The 17,649-nt window shown below is 43.6% G+C and overlaps 1 protein-coding gene across 2 annotated transcripts in view; it reads left to right on the forward strand.

Annotated features, from left to right (window-relative positions):
• Positions 1 to 16,789, forward strand: part of LOC117532710 (solute carrier family 22 member 5-like) — a 39,022-nt gene extending 22,233 nt beyond the window's left edge. Inside the window, exons 8-9 of one of the 2 annotated variants that reach the window (XM_034196145.1) lie at positions 16,067 to 16,202; positions 16,496 to 16,789. In XM_034196145.1, the coding sequence (XP_034052036.1) occupies positions 16,067 to 16,202; positions 16,496 to 16,568 (209 nt within the window). In that variant the 3' untranslated portion in view covers positions 16,569 to 16,789. The remainder of the gene's footprint in view (positions 1 to 16,066; positions 16,203 to 16,495) is intronic. The other variant, XM_034196144.1, reaches the window with a different exon arrangement.
• Positions 16,790 to 17,649: the final 860 nt, after the last annotated feature.

Raw genomic sequence — 17,649 nt, forward strand, 5'->3', positions numbered from 1 at the left:
CATTCCACTCAGCCAACAACCAATAAATTCGAGAGATATTTACCCCGTCTAGAAGGACCTTACCGAGAGCTATTAACCCAGCTCTGAAGCACACAGCCTACCCGGAGAGAGTCTACCAGGGGTCACCCCCCCTCTCTCGCGCTCTCTCAAAAAACCAGTCTCTTTATGCTAAAAAAACTGGATCCTAAACCCAAAAAAACAAACTCCTCCTCTTACACCCAATTCAGTTGAAAACCGCGCATGCGCATAATGTACAAGGCTGAACATGTCCCAACATGTTCCACAGCTGTTATGGGATAAGACACCCTTTCATATGAGGTAAAAAGGACATGAACTCTCTTTGGCCTCTAATGTTTCTCCCCTTAGTGTGAAGCCCCCCCTCCCTGTGGACTGCTGCCAGAGGAGAGGAAGAAAACTCAACCTAAACAACCCACTTTGTTTTGTTTATACTGTAACTATAGAAAACCTAAAATATGAAGCATTTTCATTGTGAGTTATACAAGAATATAATTGATTATATTTGATTATAACTAACTTTCGTTTTTAAGTATTAAACATACTATGAAAACTCACAACACCCTCTTTTCAAAACGCAAAGTTCTCAAATAGCAACAGAAAAATTTGTTAACATAGATACATATTCAAAAACCGTCAAGAAGCATTCTCATTATGGGTTTATACAAGAATATGATTGATCATGTATGATTTATAATTAACTTTCGTTTTTTAAGTATTCACTTCATACCATGATCTCAATTAACTTTCGTTTTAAGTATTCACTTCATATGAAGATCTCAACACAGGATACTCTGGCGGTCATCCGGAACTCATAGAACCATAGTTACAGCCGTAACTATCGTTCTATTTCGTCCCTACTGACTGCCAGAGGCGGTGCTTTAGCACTGGATGACCTATACCAACCATGTCATGAAGAATCCAAGCACTTACTCACCTAGCTGGAAGCAGCGGAGCTTGGCCACAGGACCACACCCAGAGGGTGAGGAGTGGCGACATTGACCCGGTAGAACCTGGAGAATGTGCCAGAAGACGACCATGACGCCGCGGCGCAGATGGTCTCCAGGGGCACCCCTCTTAGGGCAGCCCACGATGTTGAGATGCTTCTTGTAGAGTGGCATCTGGCCCCTGATGGCGGGGGGCGGCCACTGGCCCCATAGGCATATGTGATGGTATCAACCACCCAGTGGGACAGCCGCTGTTTCGAGAGCACGACCCTTCCTAGTGCCGCCATTACTAAATCAGCCTACTATCACCTAAAGAATATATCTAGGATTAAAAGACTAATGTCACAGAAGGATTTGGAAAAACTTGTCCATGCTTTTATCTTCAGTAGACTCGACTACTGCAATGGTGTCTTCACAGGTCTCACTAAAAAATCTATTAGGAAGCTGCAGCTAATTCAGAACGCCGCTGCTCGAGTCCTCACTAACACTAAGAAAGTGGATCACATCACTCCAGTTCTGAAGTCTTTACACTGGCTTCCTGTGTGTCAAAGAATAGATTTCAAAATACTGCTGCTGGTTTATAAAGCACTGAATGGTTTAGGCCCAAAATACATTTCTGACCTCCTGCTAAATTATGAACCATCCAGATCTCTCAGGTCTTCAGGGACTGGTCAGCTTTCTGTCCCCAGAGTCAGAACTAAACATGATAAAGCAGCGTTCAGTTATTATGCTCCAAATATCTGGAACAAACTCCCAGAAACCTGCAGGTCCGCTGCAACTCTTACTACTTTTAAATCCAGGCTGAAGACTTTTCTTTTTGTCGCTGCTTTTAATTGAACTATTCATATCTTAGACTGCACTGTAACTTTTATCCATGTACTTTTTCTTTTAATGTTTAATTGCACTGTAACTTTTATCCATGTATTTTTTCTTTTAATGTTTATTTTATTAGCTTTTCTTTTTAATGACTGATTTTAAATGCCATTTTCTTAATCTCTTTCATTTTTTGTAAAGCACTTTGAATTGCCTTGTGTTGAAAAGTGCTATATAAATAAACTTGCCTTGCCTTGCCTTGCCATGGCAAACGAAGAGCTGCTCTGACTGCCGTATACAGGCCGTAGCATCAATATACGCCCTCAGGGCACGCACAGGGCACAGCAACTCAGGTGTGCCGCTCTCCTGTGGAATGTTAAAGCGTGCCAGCTGGATAGGCCGATTGGAGTGGGCTAGTGGAAGCACCTTGGGCAGGAACGCCACATTCGGCCAGAGGGTGACACCCGAGCCATCGGAGTTCCACCTCAGGCATGTACTGCTTACGGAGAGGGCATGAAGCTCTCCGACTCGCTTCCCTGAGGTTATGGCAAGCAGAAATGCTGCCTTCAGGGACAGCCACTTAAGCCCGACCTGGGCCAGGGGCTCGAAGGGAGGAGATGATAGGGCATCCAGCACTAGGGGCAGGTCCCAAGCCGGGGCCCTTGGGGTGCTAGGGGGATGCTGCCATAGAGTCCCTCTTAGAAAGAGGGACACCAACCTGTGGCGCCCCACTGTGGCGCCATCGACTCCGACATGTCGGGCAGAGATAGCAACCATATACACCTTCAAAGTGGAGTGAGAACGTCCACTGTCCAGAAGGGACTGCAGGAACTCTAAAATGGTGGCCATGGAGAAATGTCCCGGATTCTCAGCCTTACTCACACACCAGTGGGAGAAGAGCTTCCATTTGCACTCATACTGTGCCCGAGTGGATGGAGCTCTGGCATTCAGGATAGTTTCCCTGACAGATGCCGTGACACCGCTCAACAGTGGGTTGGGCCCTGCAGAGGCCAAACCCAGAGATGAAGGCGGTGAGGGTCTGGATGCCAAATCTGACCCTTGAGCTGTGACAGAACTGTCGGGGAGACGCCAAGGTGGGCTGCAGCAGAGACTGTGCAGCAGTGGGAACCAGACTCTCCCCGGCCAGCGGGGGGCGACCAGAAGGAGCCTGTGCCCCTGAGTAAGGACCCTCTGAAGCGTCTGCAGTATCAGAGGCAGCGGCGGGAAGGCATACAGGAGAGTGTCCGGCCAGTCGTGCGCCAGGGCATCCTGACCCAACGGGCTGGTCACCTCCGTCCAGGAGAACCAGAGGGGGCAGTGCCTTGACTCTTCCGAGGCAAAGAGGTCCACCTCAGCCCTGCCGAAAAGGCTCCAAATTGTCTCCACCACCTCTGGGTGAAGCCTCCACTCCCCCGGTGGAGGCTTGCGCCGTGAGAGGAAATCTGCAACCTGATTCAGGTCTCCTGGCAGAAAGACTGCCCGCAGACTGGCGAGGCGGGGGAGCGCCCAAGGCAAGAGGCTCTGTGAAACGCGGAGCAGCTGTGCGGACCTGGTGCCCCCCTGGTGGTTGATTTGGGCAACGGCGGACATGTTGTCCGAACGAACGAGCACATCCCTGCCCGCCAGTTGGGGTAAAAAGTGCATGAGTGCGAGCAACACTGCCTGAAGCTCCAGCACATTGATATGGCGTGCACCTTCCTGGGCAGACCACTGACCCTGCACAGTCCTGCCCTGCCACACCGCACCCCACCCCGAGAGACACGCATCCACAGTGACAGTCTCCCGGCGGGATGGGATGGCGCCCATGGGCACACCCATCAGAAGATAGGCCCTGTCCCTCCAGCGGGACAGAGAGTGGAAGCACCGCTGAGACACCCTGACTCTCTTGTGCCTGTGCCGCTTGGCGTCCAAGTGAAAGTTGTTCAGCCACATCTGCATGGGGCGCAGTGACAGCAGGCCCAAGGGCACAATGGCTGAGGCAGCTGTCAGTCTGCCTAAGAGCCGGAGGAACTGGATGTAAGGCACCCTCTTGCCCAGTCTGAGGATGCAAAGATGGTGGGAAATGTCGTCCACCCGACGAGGTGTCAAGTAGGCCCTCATGGCGACCGAATCTAGGACCATCCCCAGGTAAGTGACCTGTTGGGAAGGGACCAGGCAACTCTTCCCGGTGTTCACTGTTAGGCCCAACCGGGCTACGTGGGATGAGAGGCGCGCCGTATCCTAGCGTCTACCAGGAGCGGGGGCGAGAACACTGCCTTCACTGGTTAAATTAAAGACGAATGCCAGATGCAGCCTAACCGGGAGCGGGTGCGGGAACACAGCCTTCACCAGCTACCTGCTTAACGGAATAAACAAGGCAGTTTAGCGTCTACCAGGAGCGGGGGCGAGAACACTGCCTTCACTGGTTAAATTAAAGACGAATGCCAGATGCAGCGTAACCGGGAGCGGGTGCGGGAACACAGCCTTCACCAACTACCTGCTGAACGGGAAGAGTAGAGCGGTGCTGCTACTCGCCGAACAGAAAAAGGGATGTAGCTACACCCACGTTACCGGCAGAGGGAGCGAGAGCACTGCCATCACCAACCAAGCCGACACCAACCTGTCCGAACGAAGTCTCTGCGCAGCCAGCCACAGCTCCTGGAGGACGGGTAAGCCCGCGGCCCCGACTGGATGAGTCGCGAAGCTGCACGCAGCCAGCTGTTTGCAGAGAATCCTTGACAAATGTTCCAACCGAACGAACGCTGTAGGCTACAAAAATGTAGCCAAGGTACTCTCGCGCAGCGAGAAGATGAAAGGAACAGATCCTCTGACGACACCGGCTGATATAGCCGGTGTCACGTGGGTCACAGGTGACTTTGTTGTTATTGGTACTCGAGCTGCGCATGCGCGCGATGGACATATCCAGTGCTAAAGCACCGCCTCTGACGGTCAGTAGGGACGAAATAGAACCACAGACAGATCTAAACAAGACACAACGCAGACAGAAAACCAAAAACAGATATAGACAAGACAAAACACCATTAAGACAGATCGTGACAATATGTGTGTTTTGGGCGTTCGTAAAAACAACGAAAAGGCGTTAGAATGTGAATGTGAAATGCAGACATTGATGAGCTAGCAGCAAGTGCATTAGCTTATATGCTATGGGTCACCCCCAAGCCCCCAGGAAGTGCGCCGGACTCAGATGAAAATATTCGTGCTGGCCAAACGGCCGTACTACACTTCCGTTTGGTTGCCAGGCCCGGAAACACTTTTTCCCATTGACTTACAGGGGGAAAGAGTGGTCTGTAAATCGTTGGATAATTTTTTTAAAACTAAATAAACTACCCAGTATGAACACTTGTATAGCCCTTATTGAAAACATTTGTTCCTCAAGTTGTAATAATGTGCTAATAACGTTATTCTGAGAGTTATTTCCCTCTGCATTATGAACGCGCATCTAACCCACGGGACCGCGCCGCCCGGCACGTTCATGTTACGTGTCCCGACCAATCAGAGCACACTGTGCTCACAGGAAGGGTGGGGGCTGGAGCTATTGGAGCTACAACGAGCCGTTAAAGGCAGAGAGTGAAATTCAGTGAATACAATACACGTAGTTTACAGAGATGCTGTTTGAGAAACCAATGTGAGTTGCGTTTATCTTTACCCATGGATTCACAATAAGAACGGACCCATATCGTCTTACTGCCACCCCACGGAGCTGTAATAATGGATATATTGCACATGTTTGCTGTAATTCATTATCATACTACATGGACTGTATGATTAAATCTTGTACCGTAAATGTTGTATTAAATAAAGTTAATATTACTTATTATTATAAGTATATATATATACAGTGCAATCATTCTTTCATGCTAAATGAAGCTCTGTTGCTTGGATATCACTAGATCCTGTTGCGTAATATAAGTACATAACGATTGATGTGCACATTGGCATAATGACTAGCTAGCCGCTAGCTGCTAACTGCCGCCTCGTTAATATCAAATCCATCATAATAACAAATCATTACCCATGCTGTCATGAACGTGCAGTGCTGTTACGTGTACGCAAATTGACGTGCTTGATGTGAACGAGCATTTTGGTTAAAGTTGCGCATGCGCTATGAGCGCACATACGGGTACTTCTCAGGCATGCCGGGTAATCTGTGACGTTTCGCTCTCTCAAAAGTTGGGCCATTTTATCATCATGCGCTAATGAGCAACTCTCATAGGAATGAATGAGGCCCCGCCTACCACGCTGTATCCAGTTCTTATTATACATCCATGGTCCCCCCCCCTGTGCATAGAGAGAGATCTGGCAGGTTAATGCCCCGGCCACACGAGGACGAATACGGTCGTTTGCGTTACTGTTTAGCGTCATATAGACCGTTCGACCACACGAGGACGACCGAATACGGCACTAAACGACTGCGGAAACGATAACGGGTCCCAAGGTGGATAGAACGGCATACACAACGCTCTGGGGGGTCCAACGGCTCCGTGTGTACGCCCTATACGATCATTTTCTGATAATGATGAGGCAATAGCCCCGCCTCTCCCCACCTCTGCTGCTCACCCCCGCGTCAAAGTGCACACTGAATTCAGATTATTTATCTTTCTCTCGATATGGACATAAACGCGAGTGAAGTCTAATCTGACAGGACGGAGACACCTCTCAAACTACCTAAACTAGTTATAAATATGTTTATTTTTACTGTCGGCCGTGTCACTCATTACTGGATCATCTGCTGCATGAAACAGACACTGGCGCTGTCCAAAGAGAGGGAGGGAAAAGAGAGGCTCCGTGTATTTTATTATTATATTATATAGAGTCGTTATTCATTTGTTTTAAAGCTCAATAAATAACAAAGAAGAACTTTGACCGGCACTTTTATAATTTTGTCTGAAGATGTAAACTTTAATACACGTTGACTTGGCGAAAAACTCTGCCCGGTTCCCTCGGCCCCCACCGCGGAGAATAAACAGAAGGGCAACCATGACAACCATGCTTCTTCGCTGCTTTTGTGAAGGAAGTTACAGCGCCACGTACAGGCTCCTGCATATGTACTGCAGCTTCTCCAGCGGTTGGAGCTAAACGGAGCTGTCTCGTGTGGACCATGGATGTATAATAAGAACTGGATACAGCGTGGGAGGTGGGGCCTCATTCATTCCTATGAGAGTTGCTCATTAGCGCATGATGATAAAATGGCCCAACTTTTGAGAGAGCGAAACGTCACAGATTACCCGGCATGCCTGAGAAGTACCCGTATGTGCGCTCATAGCGCATGCGCAACTTTAACCAAAATGCTCGTTCACATCAAGCACGTCAATTTGCGTACACGTAACAGCACCGCACGTTCATGACAGCATGGTAATGATTTGTTATTATGATGGATTTGATATTAACGAGGCGGCAGTTAGCAGCTAGCGGCTAGCTAGTAATTATGCTAATGTAACACATCCATCGTCTTATATTATCAGGATCTAGTGATATCCAAGCAACAGAGCTTCATTTAGCATGAAAGAATGATTGCACTGTATATATATATATATATATATATATATATATATATATACTTATAATAATAAGTAATATTAACTTTATTTAATACAACATTTACGGTACAAGATTTAATCATACAGTCCATGTAGTATGATAATGAATTACAGCAAACATGTGCAATATATCCATTATTACAGCTCCGTGGGGTGGCAGTAAGACGATATGGGTCCGTTCTTATTGTGCATCCATGGGTAAAGATAAACGCAACTCACATTGGTTTCTCAAACAGCATCTCTGTAAACTACGTGTATTGTATTCACTGAATTTCACTCTCTGCCTTTAACGGCTCGTTGTAGCTCCAATAGCTCCAGCTCCCACCCTTCCTGTGAGCACAGTGTGCTCTGATTGGTCGGGACACGTAACATGAACGTGCCGGGCGGCGCGGTCCCGTGGGTTAGATGCGCGTTCATAATGCAGAGGGAAATAACTCTCAGAATAACGTTATTAGCACATTATTACAACTTGAGGAACGAATGTTTTTAATAAGGGCTATAGGCTACAAGTGTTCATACTGGGTAGTTTATTTAGTTTTTAAAAAATTATCCAACGATTTACAGACCACTCTTTCCCCATGTAAGTCAATGGGAAAAAGTGTTTCCGGGCCTGGCAACCAAACAGAAGTGTAGTACCGCCGTTTGGCCAGCACGAATATTTTCATCTGAGTCCGGCGCACTTCCTGGGGGCTTGGTGTGGACAGACACTATCCGGATGACTATTGCGTGTGGACGGAAACTTTTTTGCGATTGCGTTTGCGTTAATCCTATGCGTTTAGCCGTTTTCATCCTCGTGTGGCTGGGGCAATAGAGCGGCATATTAAGGTGACTCTGTTTGGTTGGTTGTAGAGTGGCAAGGGGGCGTTATGTATGAATGCAGCATAATTTAGTTTAGTTTATTTATTTATAGTGTCGTGGACAGTCCCCATCGATGAACTGTCACAAAAACAGTAAATGGTGCAGCTTTAGCCGACATGGCTAATTTCCAGCTGTTGTCCCCGGCCAGATGGTAATAGACACCCTTAAAATTACAATATATCAACAGCATTAGTTATAAGAAAATATATAAAATAAAATAAAAAGGAGGAAAGACAAGTAGATACCGGTGTGAGGATAAAAGAGAACAATAAACAACACACGTTACTATATACAGTACATGTCACATATAGCACATCACAATCACATAACAGAAACGAGGGGCAACATCCATGATCACAACATCATGTAATACTCACGCCACACTCAACACAGACTAGTGTGTGCAGGTGTAGTTCTCAGTGAATCATGTTTTTAAGTGAGCTGTGAAGATGGGATGTATGTCTTTGATTTGAGTGGGTAGAGAATTCCAGTTTTGTATTGCTATGACCGAGAATGATGACTGACCAAAAGTACTTTTCCTGAATGGGACTGATAGGTCGCCACGTGTGGAGCTTCTAGTGGTCCGTCTGGTTTTGTTACGTTGAGTAACCAATGAGTTAAGAGGTGGAGGGGCTGTATTGTGCAGGATTTTGTACACCAGAACGATGTTCCTATACTTTATTAAATCTTCCCAACTCAGGATGTTATGCTTGTTGAGGATGGTACAGTGATGGGAGCGGTTAGGTTTCTGGTCCAGTACTTTGAGGGTTTGTTTGTACAGGGTTGCTAGTGGCTTCAGCTGTTAGTTTGCCCCCAGCTTGTGAGACAGTATGTTAGATGTGACATGATCATGGCATTCATGTATAATTTGGCAGAATTCAATGTCATTGTGTTTCTTATGTATTTAAAATTTGCTAGGCTAAACCTGACTCTTTGGGTCACTTTTTTTACTTGTGTTTTGAATGTTAAATTAGAGTCAATAATGATTCCAAGGTACTTAACCTGAGGCACAATGTTAATATGTTCACCTGAGATGCTTATATTTGACACAATGTTGCATTTTCTTTTTGTGAAAAACATTCCAACTGTTTTGTTGACATTAAGCTGAAGACAGGAGCGGTGTAGCCAGCTAGTGATCAGCACTAAAGCTGAGGTCAGTTTATCAGCAGCCTTTTGCTTTGTGTTGGCATGCACATATATCACAGTGTCATCGGCATATAGCTGTGTTTCCACATCAGGACAGACAGATGGCAGGTCATTAATATATAGGGAAAAAAGAAGTGGACCAAGTATTGAACCTTGTGGTACTCCGGTGCTTAAGTCTAGAGCTGGAGAGAGTCGATTATTGACGATAACATGCTGACGCCTACCAGTAAGGTATGATTCAATCCAACTGAGTGTTAATGGAGAGCAGTTAAAAGCCGACAGTTTGGACAGAAGGACCTTATGGTTGACTGTATCAAAGGCTTTGCGTAAATCCAGAAATACTGCACCAACAACACCTCCTTTGTCAACCATTGCTTTGACCTTTTCTATAAAAAAGCAGTTGGCTGTTTCGGTTGAATAATTTGCCCTGAAGCCAAACTGCATGGGATGAAGTTGAAATAATAAGTGCTCGAGTTGACTGCCTGAACTAGCTCGCAGGCTTCGCCCCATTTGTGGTTGTGGGAAAAATTATATTGTACAAAAATACACATTTTATGAAACAAGTTAGTGAGGTTAACAGTAAGAGTGTTTAACACTTTCTGGCTTTAAATTAAAGGTAGGATTTTTGTTCTTGCATATAAAGTTTGCCTGATAAATAAGATTAGTACTCCGTAATGGACACTTTTACTGAGCATATACTGTGTAAAATAGGACGAAGAGTCTTAACCTTACAATATTTAAACAATGTATTTTATTTTATTTTTTGCAGATTAAATCAATCAATCAATCAATGTTTATTTATATAGCCCAATATCACAAATGTTACATTTGTCTCAGTGGACTTCACAGTTTGTACAGAATATCAGTATGACAATACGACACCCTCTGTCCTTAGACCCTCACATCGTACAAGGAAAAACTTTTGAAGAAAACCCACAGTTTTAAAGGGAAAAATGGAAGAAACCTCAGGGAGAGCAACAGAGGAGGGATCCCTCTCCCAGGACGGACAGACGTGCAATAGGTGCCATGTGTAAATTGAAAAGATAATACATTTGCAACATAGGTAGTCCAAATGTTTGGAAATGCATGTGTGTATAATAGGAAGATGAATCCACGAGGATATCCATCCAGGACCTATGATCCAGGACCACAGCCACGACTCAAGATCCAGGGCTCGCGATGCAGGACACAGGACCGCAGGATCATCCATGACTCCGGATCCCAGCGTATATAGACACCAAAAATAAAGAAATGTGGGGAAGCTGGGTTAATCGGAACATGAGAGTACACAGGTATAGACAGAGAGAAGGAAGAAGTAAGATGTCCCCCGACAAACTAAGCCTATATCAGCAAAACTAGGGGCTGAATCTAATCAGCCCTAACTATAAGCTTTATCAAAAAGGAAGGTCTTAAGCGCACTCAGATAGGGTGTCTGCCGCCCGAACAGACAATTAAAAGCAACGTTATTGTCTGATGTACAATTCAACTGCCATATTACAACCCCTCCTACGAATACCAAATTGTCCTCTTTATATTCTGCATTACATCAGTTTGCTGCGCTGCTCACAACAATGCCTGCAGGGCCGGATTTGGATGACTTAATTAAACTATACTTCAGACTTTCCCTAAGTAACAAAGAAATACTTGCTATTATGGCACATACTAATCACATTGTAATTAGTGTCCGAACATTAAAGAGAATTTGTAAAAGACTTAACCTGTTCAGGAGGAAGAACCAGTCTGACTTGGAGGAAGTGCTAGCTTTTGTACAGCATGAGATCATGACCAATGGACAGATGCAGGGATACCGTTGGCTAGATCTCCGTGCAATTCAACAGGGCCTTGTTGTGTCACAAGATAGCATAAGACGCATCATCAAACTGGTTGATCCACAAGGTGTGGAATTAAGACGTCAGTACAGATGCAGAGGGCCAAATGCACTTGGATGGTTATGATAAGCTAAAGCGCTATAGCAGGGGTGCCCAATATGTAGATCGCAAAGGTAGTGTTGATAGATCGCATGGCATTTAAAAAAAGATTTTATTTTTGTTTAAGTTAGCCTATCATCCATCCTTACTATGGCATTTGCCACTTGATTGATGTACAAGTAAGCCAGTCTGAGATCTCATCTTTTCTAACACGCAGTTCACCACGCATGGGCTGCAAATCACCGACGAGCTGATTACCTAGTTAGCCTTCCAATTTATACAATACTACTAAAGAAAGGGTATAACAATTACCAAAAATGTACTGAGTTGTATTGTGCCATACGGGTTCATGCAGTTATGAGGGGGCTTCACCTCCTTATCTGAAGCTATTATGCGCTAATGCGGCGCAATTAGTGTAAGCGTGCCACAGTTTATCTGCCGCTGCAAGGTTTCCGGTGCTCGTAGTCCACTAGCGCGTGTTCCAAACTCTCCAGGAAGATGGGCACTTCACAGGAGACTTTTTGGACAAAAGTATTATCCAATTCTGTTACCTTAATCTTGTTTAGGTAAAATGTTTTATTTATTTCTGAGATGAGTCATTAATAAAAGTAGTATGAGTAATATAATAATATTATAATTCACTATGTTCGTGGACATTGCAGCAACCTCAGCCTCCATCTAGACAGGTAGAAGTTATGTCCGTAAGCTTCTTAAGACATGTGTCGTCTACATTTACTGTGCTTTTTTTCTATGCAGCTGAACTTGATGAAGTGGTCAACACCTGGAATTCCCACAAAATCAGACCAAGATCAACTGATGACACAGCATCTGGTCGGTCAGTGATTATGTACTCATTCCTAGAGTTGCACAGTGCTGAGGATAGACTCAAACCTATTGCCATGGAGGAGGTACATTTTTGTATGGAAGAGTGTACTCCCAAAGGCCAGTTTCCATGCGATTAAACTGTTTTTGAACTGTGTTGTCTACTCATGGCGGAAAACGGATGGGATGATTCAGCAGATCCATTTGCTGCAGCTGATCAATACATCCTGTTACGAGATGAAATACGACGACAAGTATTTGATTAAGGGTACATGTAGCGTACATGTCATTATGCAAAACACAAAATACTGTTCAGGACAAAACTTTGTGACCTTAAAAAATAAGTAATTATTTAGTCAAAAATGTATCAATAAAAATAGTCAATGGTATTGCTCAGATCAGGTTCTACAAGCTCTTGCATTTTGCACCATATCTACCTTCATAGCCGTCGACTAGGGTGCCAGATCTGGAGGGGCTGGGAGAATTTTTTTTATAAAAATATTTAAATTAATTTGTTTTAATTTGTATTCTGCCTCATTTTCTTCCCTTGATATAATACATTTACATTAATAATTGAATAAAGTAAACACCCTTTGCATCCCGGGCCGGGAGGCAACATTTTGCATTTGCCCTATACGATGGGCGCTGTGAGTGATGAAAGTGGGGGATGTTGACTTATCAGTAGGGTTGGGTATCATTTGAATTTCCACGATTCTGATTCCGATTCCGATTCTACTTTTCGATTCCGGTTCTTAACGGTTCTCAATTCCGATTCTTTGAGGGGCAGGGTAAAACAATGATACATGCTTCTTCCACCAAAAAAATTACATTTATTCGAGAAACTTTTACACAGGTTAGTTTACAGTAATATTCACATTAATCAGTCTGTTTATATTCACTGCTAACTGTCACCTGAGAACCACTGAAGCTACAACAGTGCAACAGTCCAACTTTTAAAGGAAACCCCCCCCATTTAAAAACAGTTCAAGCATATCTGCCTTCTCAGGCATACCGGGAAGAAATGTTTGAACATTTTAAAGTAAAATGCTTCAATCTGGTGCACTTTAAGCAGAATTACTAGAGACTAGATCTAGGGGGTACAACTCTAAACACCCATATGAAAAAAGATCGGTTTACATTTTAATAATTAAATAAGTATGTGAACATAACCAATAACCTACCATAGCCAATAACAAATACATGTAACGTATTTTATTTTTGTTGTTCATTCATATCTTATTTTACAATTTTATTTATGCATATTTTGTTATCTCTCCAGTTTAAAACGATATGTCTGGTTTACTGTCCTATAGTATACATTGGAATGATTTCAAACCTGTTTTATTCCAATAATTATAAAGGAGTACCTTGGAAATATGTGTTTACATAAATTGTTCTCAAAACGTTTGAGACCCACTGCGATAACTTAGACTAAAGTGAACTATCTAAACACTCAAGAGTCCTTTACCTCACTGAGCTGTAGTTATCAGCCTCTCAGTCTGACTGGAGAGGACTCTCCCTCCACATTATTGTAGAAACATCTTCTTCTAATATCCATTAGAGCAGCTAGCACCAGGTGCTAATAACAACAGCGCTCGCACCCTCCCTTTCTCCCTCACTCACTCCCACGCTCACTCGCACTTTGGCTGTGAGCTGCGGGTGCCAGATAAGCCAACATCCCCCATTTTCATCACTTACAGCGCCCATCGTACAGGGCAAATGAAAAGTGTAACCGGGAAGAAAAGGGTGTTACATTTACTTAATTATGAATGTTGTTACATCAAGGCCGAAAATTAGGATGAGCGCCAACGGTCAAAACATTTTTTTCCCTCCCAGAGCTGTCAGCGCAGCGCTTCCACAGATCTGGCGCCCTAGGCGAACATCTATAACGCCAGTGCGACGGGCCGGCCCTGGTCCCAGGTTACGCTGTAGGAAGTATAGGTACAACGCTACATTTCCCGCCCCGCCGCAGTCATACAGTAGGCTACGGAGAGCGGCGAGAAACATTTCCTCAGGCATCGAAAAGCGGAACCGAAATTCACATTTCTAAATGATGCCGTTGGAATCGAAATGTTGGAACCGGTTCCGAACCGGAACCGGTTCTCGGTACCCAACCCTACTTATCAGGCGCCCGCAGCTCACAGCCAAAGTGCGAGCGAGCCTCCGAGCGAGCAAGAGAGAGAGAGGGCACGCATCGGTACCGTGGATTGTTGTTGGATTGAGGCTGATAACTACAGCCAGGGCCGTCCCTCCCTACAGGCCGATCATGCAGACTGCGTGGGGCCTCACCTTACGGAGGGGGCCTCATCTTGCGGAGGGAGCCTCAACTGAGCCGGAAATGCGGCGCACCTATGCGCTTATGGAGTGCAATTAGTGCGGCGCGGGATCCACTTTCCGGGGGGACATACCCCCAGACCCCCCTAGAGGATGTGACATCCACCCCCCAATTAAAACATGTGCATACAATAATGAATACATTTGAAACCTTCTTTATGTATATAACCAACATGTCAATACGTTTCAGTTTTTGTAGGGTATTGGTCTTTTGTAGAGATTTTTCATTTATTCTTTATATATTCTATTGTGTATTGCTTGGGGGGGGGGGCACCAAATCATAATCTCGCCTAGGGCACCAAAATGTATAGGGCCGGCCCTGATTACAGATGTCTGAAATGAAACTATCTCCGCCGTCGGAATTAATTACTAGTTGTCAAGGCTTGTTGATGATGTGCAGGGTTGTTTGGGACGCGGGTAAAGTGTCTAGTACCTCCCAATTCTGCCGCTTTTTTAAAATGCCGCTATATTGTTTGTTTACGTCAGTATTAAAAGAAAAGGGGCTGGATGAAGGGGAAGGGGGGGACTTCGCTATCCCATTGGCTGAACAAGGGAGGTATATCTGAAGGGTAACATTAACATTTATTTAAAGAGAAAATGTATTATATTGGCAAATGATCAACGCATGTCCTTATGGTTTACCTTGTATTAGGAAATAATATTTTTACAGTAATTCCTAAATAAAAAAACAGTCAGGGATTAGGGTTACATGATTTCCCCAACGTCTACTACCAATGGCTCAGTGTGTACAATCCTAAAGTGCTCTATAGTTTTCAGAAGTTGAAGAAATATAAACAGATGGCAATTAAAAAATGTCTGTGACCCATTCAGGAAGAGTACTTTTGGTCAGTCATCATTCTCGGTCACAGCAATACAAAACTGGAACTCTCTACCCACTCAAATCAAAGATATATACCACCTTCACAGCTCACTTAAAAACATGGTTCACTGAGAACTACACCTGCACACGTCTGTGTTGAGTGTGGCGTGAGTGTTACATGTTGTGTTACATGTTGTGATCATGGATGTTGCCCCTCGTTTCTGTTATGTGATTGTTATGTGCTATATGTGACATGTACTGTATGTAGTAACGTGTGTTGTTTATTGTTCTCTTTTATCCATCCCTTTCGCCGGTATCTACTTGTCTTTCCTCCTTTTTATTTTATTTTATATTTTTTATAACTAATGCTGTTGATATATTGTGATTTTAAGGGTGTCTATTACCATCTGGCCGGGGACAACAGCTGGAAATTAGCCATGTTGGCTAAAGCTGCTCCATTTACTGTTTTTGTGACAGTTCATCGATGGGGACTGTCCACGACACTATAAATAAATAAACTAAAACTAAACTAAACCTTCAGATGATGAGTAAAAAAAGTAATTACAGACCCTGTTCACAAGGTTTACAGACATAGTACATGAGACTTTCAAACCCCACACGCCATGGCCTGTGCTATGAAGCAATTTTAAATGTAATTCATTATACCGGTATGAAAAGTTAACTTACAATGGTTTAACAGGCATTTTCTCTTGAACACATTGTGCCTGCTGCAATAGTAAAAACAAAGACAATGCTAATCACATTAAAACTGGAGTTGCACAGTGCTGAGGATAGACCATGACAGTGCGATATATATCGATGACCTGTGTTTTTATTATTTTACAGGCGTGTACAGTAAGATCCTGCCATACATAGTTTTTGGCACAATCAGCATCATGGCTGCTGCTGTTAGCATGTTGCTGCCAGACACCAGAAATAGCAAACTTCCTGACCTCATCAGCCAGGCCAAACACATCAGAGGGTGAGTAGTTGTGTGTGAGGATATGAATAGTGATTAACCCTAAATTAAGATACCTGACAGCAATTCTATGTGACATCAAAATATTGTGACTTTTGCATACCTTTACTGTTGAGAGCAGGTCTGGAGCTGTATTTATTAAGAAATGTTGATGATTTAGAACAAATAGTGCTCGCATAAATATGTATCGGAGCAACATGTCTTGGAGAAAAGTGAATAAGAGCTGCATCTTTTAGTCTGTGATAATGTGCTTCTAACAGTTTTCTCTCTCTCTCTCACTCACTCTTTATTCAAAGCTGCTGCTATAAAAAGGAAACAGCTACAGCCCCGTCGGATCTGATGGCTGTTGTTGACAGTTCTGCTGTTTAAGTGGCTGTGTCAGACCTTTACCTCACCTACCTCGATTAAGCTTACCATTGATAAAAAATATGCTAAATTGGCTGTAAATAGAAAGGATGTATGTGTCCGTCATGCAGTGGCGGTTCTAGAACATTTTACATGGGGTGGCAAAGGGGGGGGCAAGAGGTCATGCCAGGGTGGCATGGGAGGGCGGACAGTACGTGGTATTTTATACTGTATATAACCTATTTATTGTTAATTCATGCCCTAACACAAGTGTTCTTAATGCACAAGAGAAACAAGGTGTTCAGACAAACAATTGGGTGCCCTTTGAGTCCCCCAAGCTTACCTCAACCATTTTAAATGAAAGGAAACTACAAAATGTATTTTAAAGCAATTAATTAATGGAACAGGTTGTTTTGCATTACAAAAAACGTGTTGTCTTAGTATTAGACAGACATATTTGCATGTGCTCACTAAGCATTATTACATATTAATTTAATATTAAACAAATCAAAATGGCCAATTATTCCAAAATGTTGCTGCTAATATAATCATATGCTTGTCAACTTTAACTGATCAAAAATATATTCTGAAAAAATACTTGAATTATCTATGAAATTGCAATATTGACACACGTCCCTCAGTTTGTTTCAACCCTGTCACGCCATACCATTTACCCTCCTATTAAAATAATGGATCAGTCCATGTGTGATCTGCATTGACGGAATTACATCACAAAAGTGTCAGTTTCTTCTCTTACCTATATTTCAGTTTTTGTATTTTCAGATTAAGATTGACATGCTCAACATTTCAACTATGTTGTATGAATTAATAATAGTAAATAATTGTTTATTAAAAAATAAACAATAGTTTTGCAAAATATTACAATTTTGTAATGTCCTTGACTTCCATGTGGTGCCATATCTTAGCTAAACAAGGTCTCATGGCTACTTTTTGTCAAAAACTTCAACCCTGTTACATTTTTTCAAGTAAATTCCTAGTAATTATTTATATTTTGTGCCTGAGGTGGGAACATGTAAGTAGTCCACTACCAGATGTTATGACCAAACATTTTGGTTTCATTTTTCAAAGATATAAAGATCCAAAA

Source organism: Gymnodraco acuticeps, unplaced genomic scaffold, assembly GCF_902827175.1.
Source record: "Gymnodraco acuticeps unplaced genomic scaffold, fGymAcu1.1, whole genome shotgun sequence".
Lineage (NCBI taxonomy): Eukaryota > Metazoa > Chordata > Actinopteri > Perciformes > Bathydraconidae > Gymnodraco > Gymnodraco acuticeps.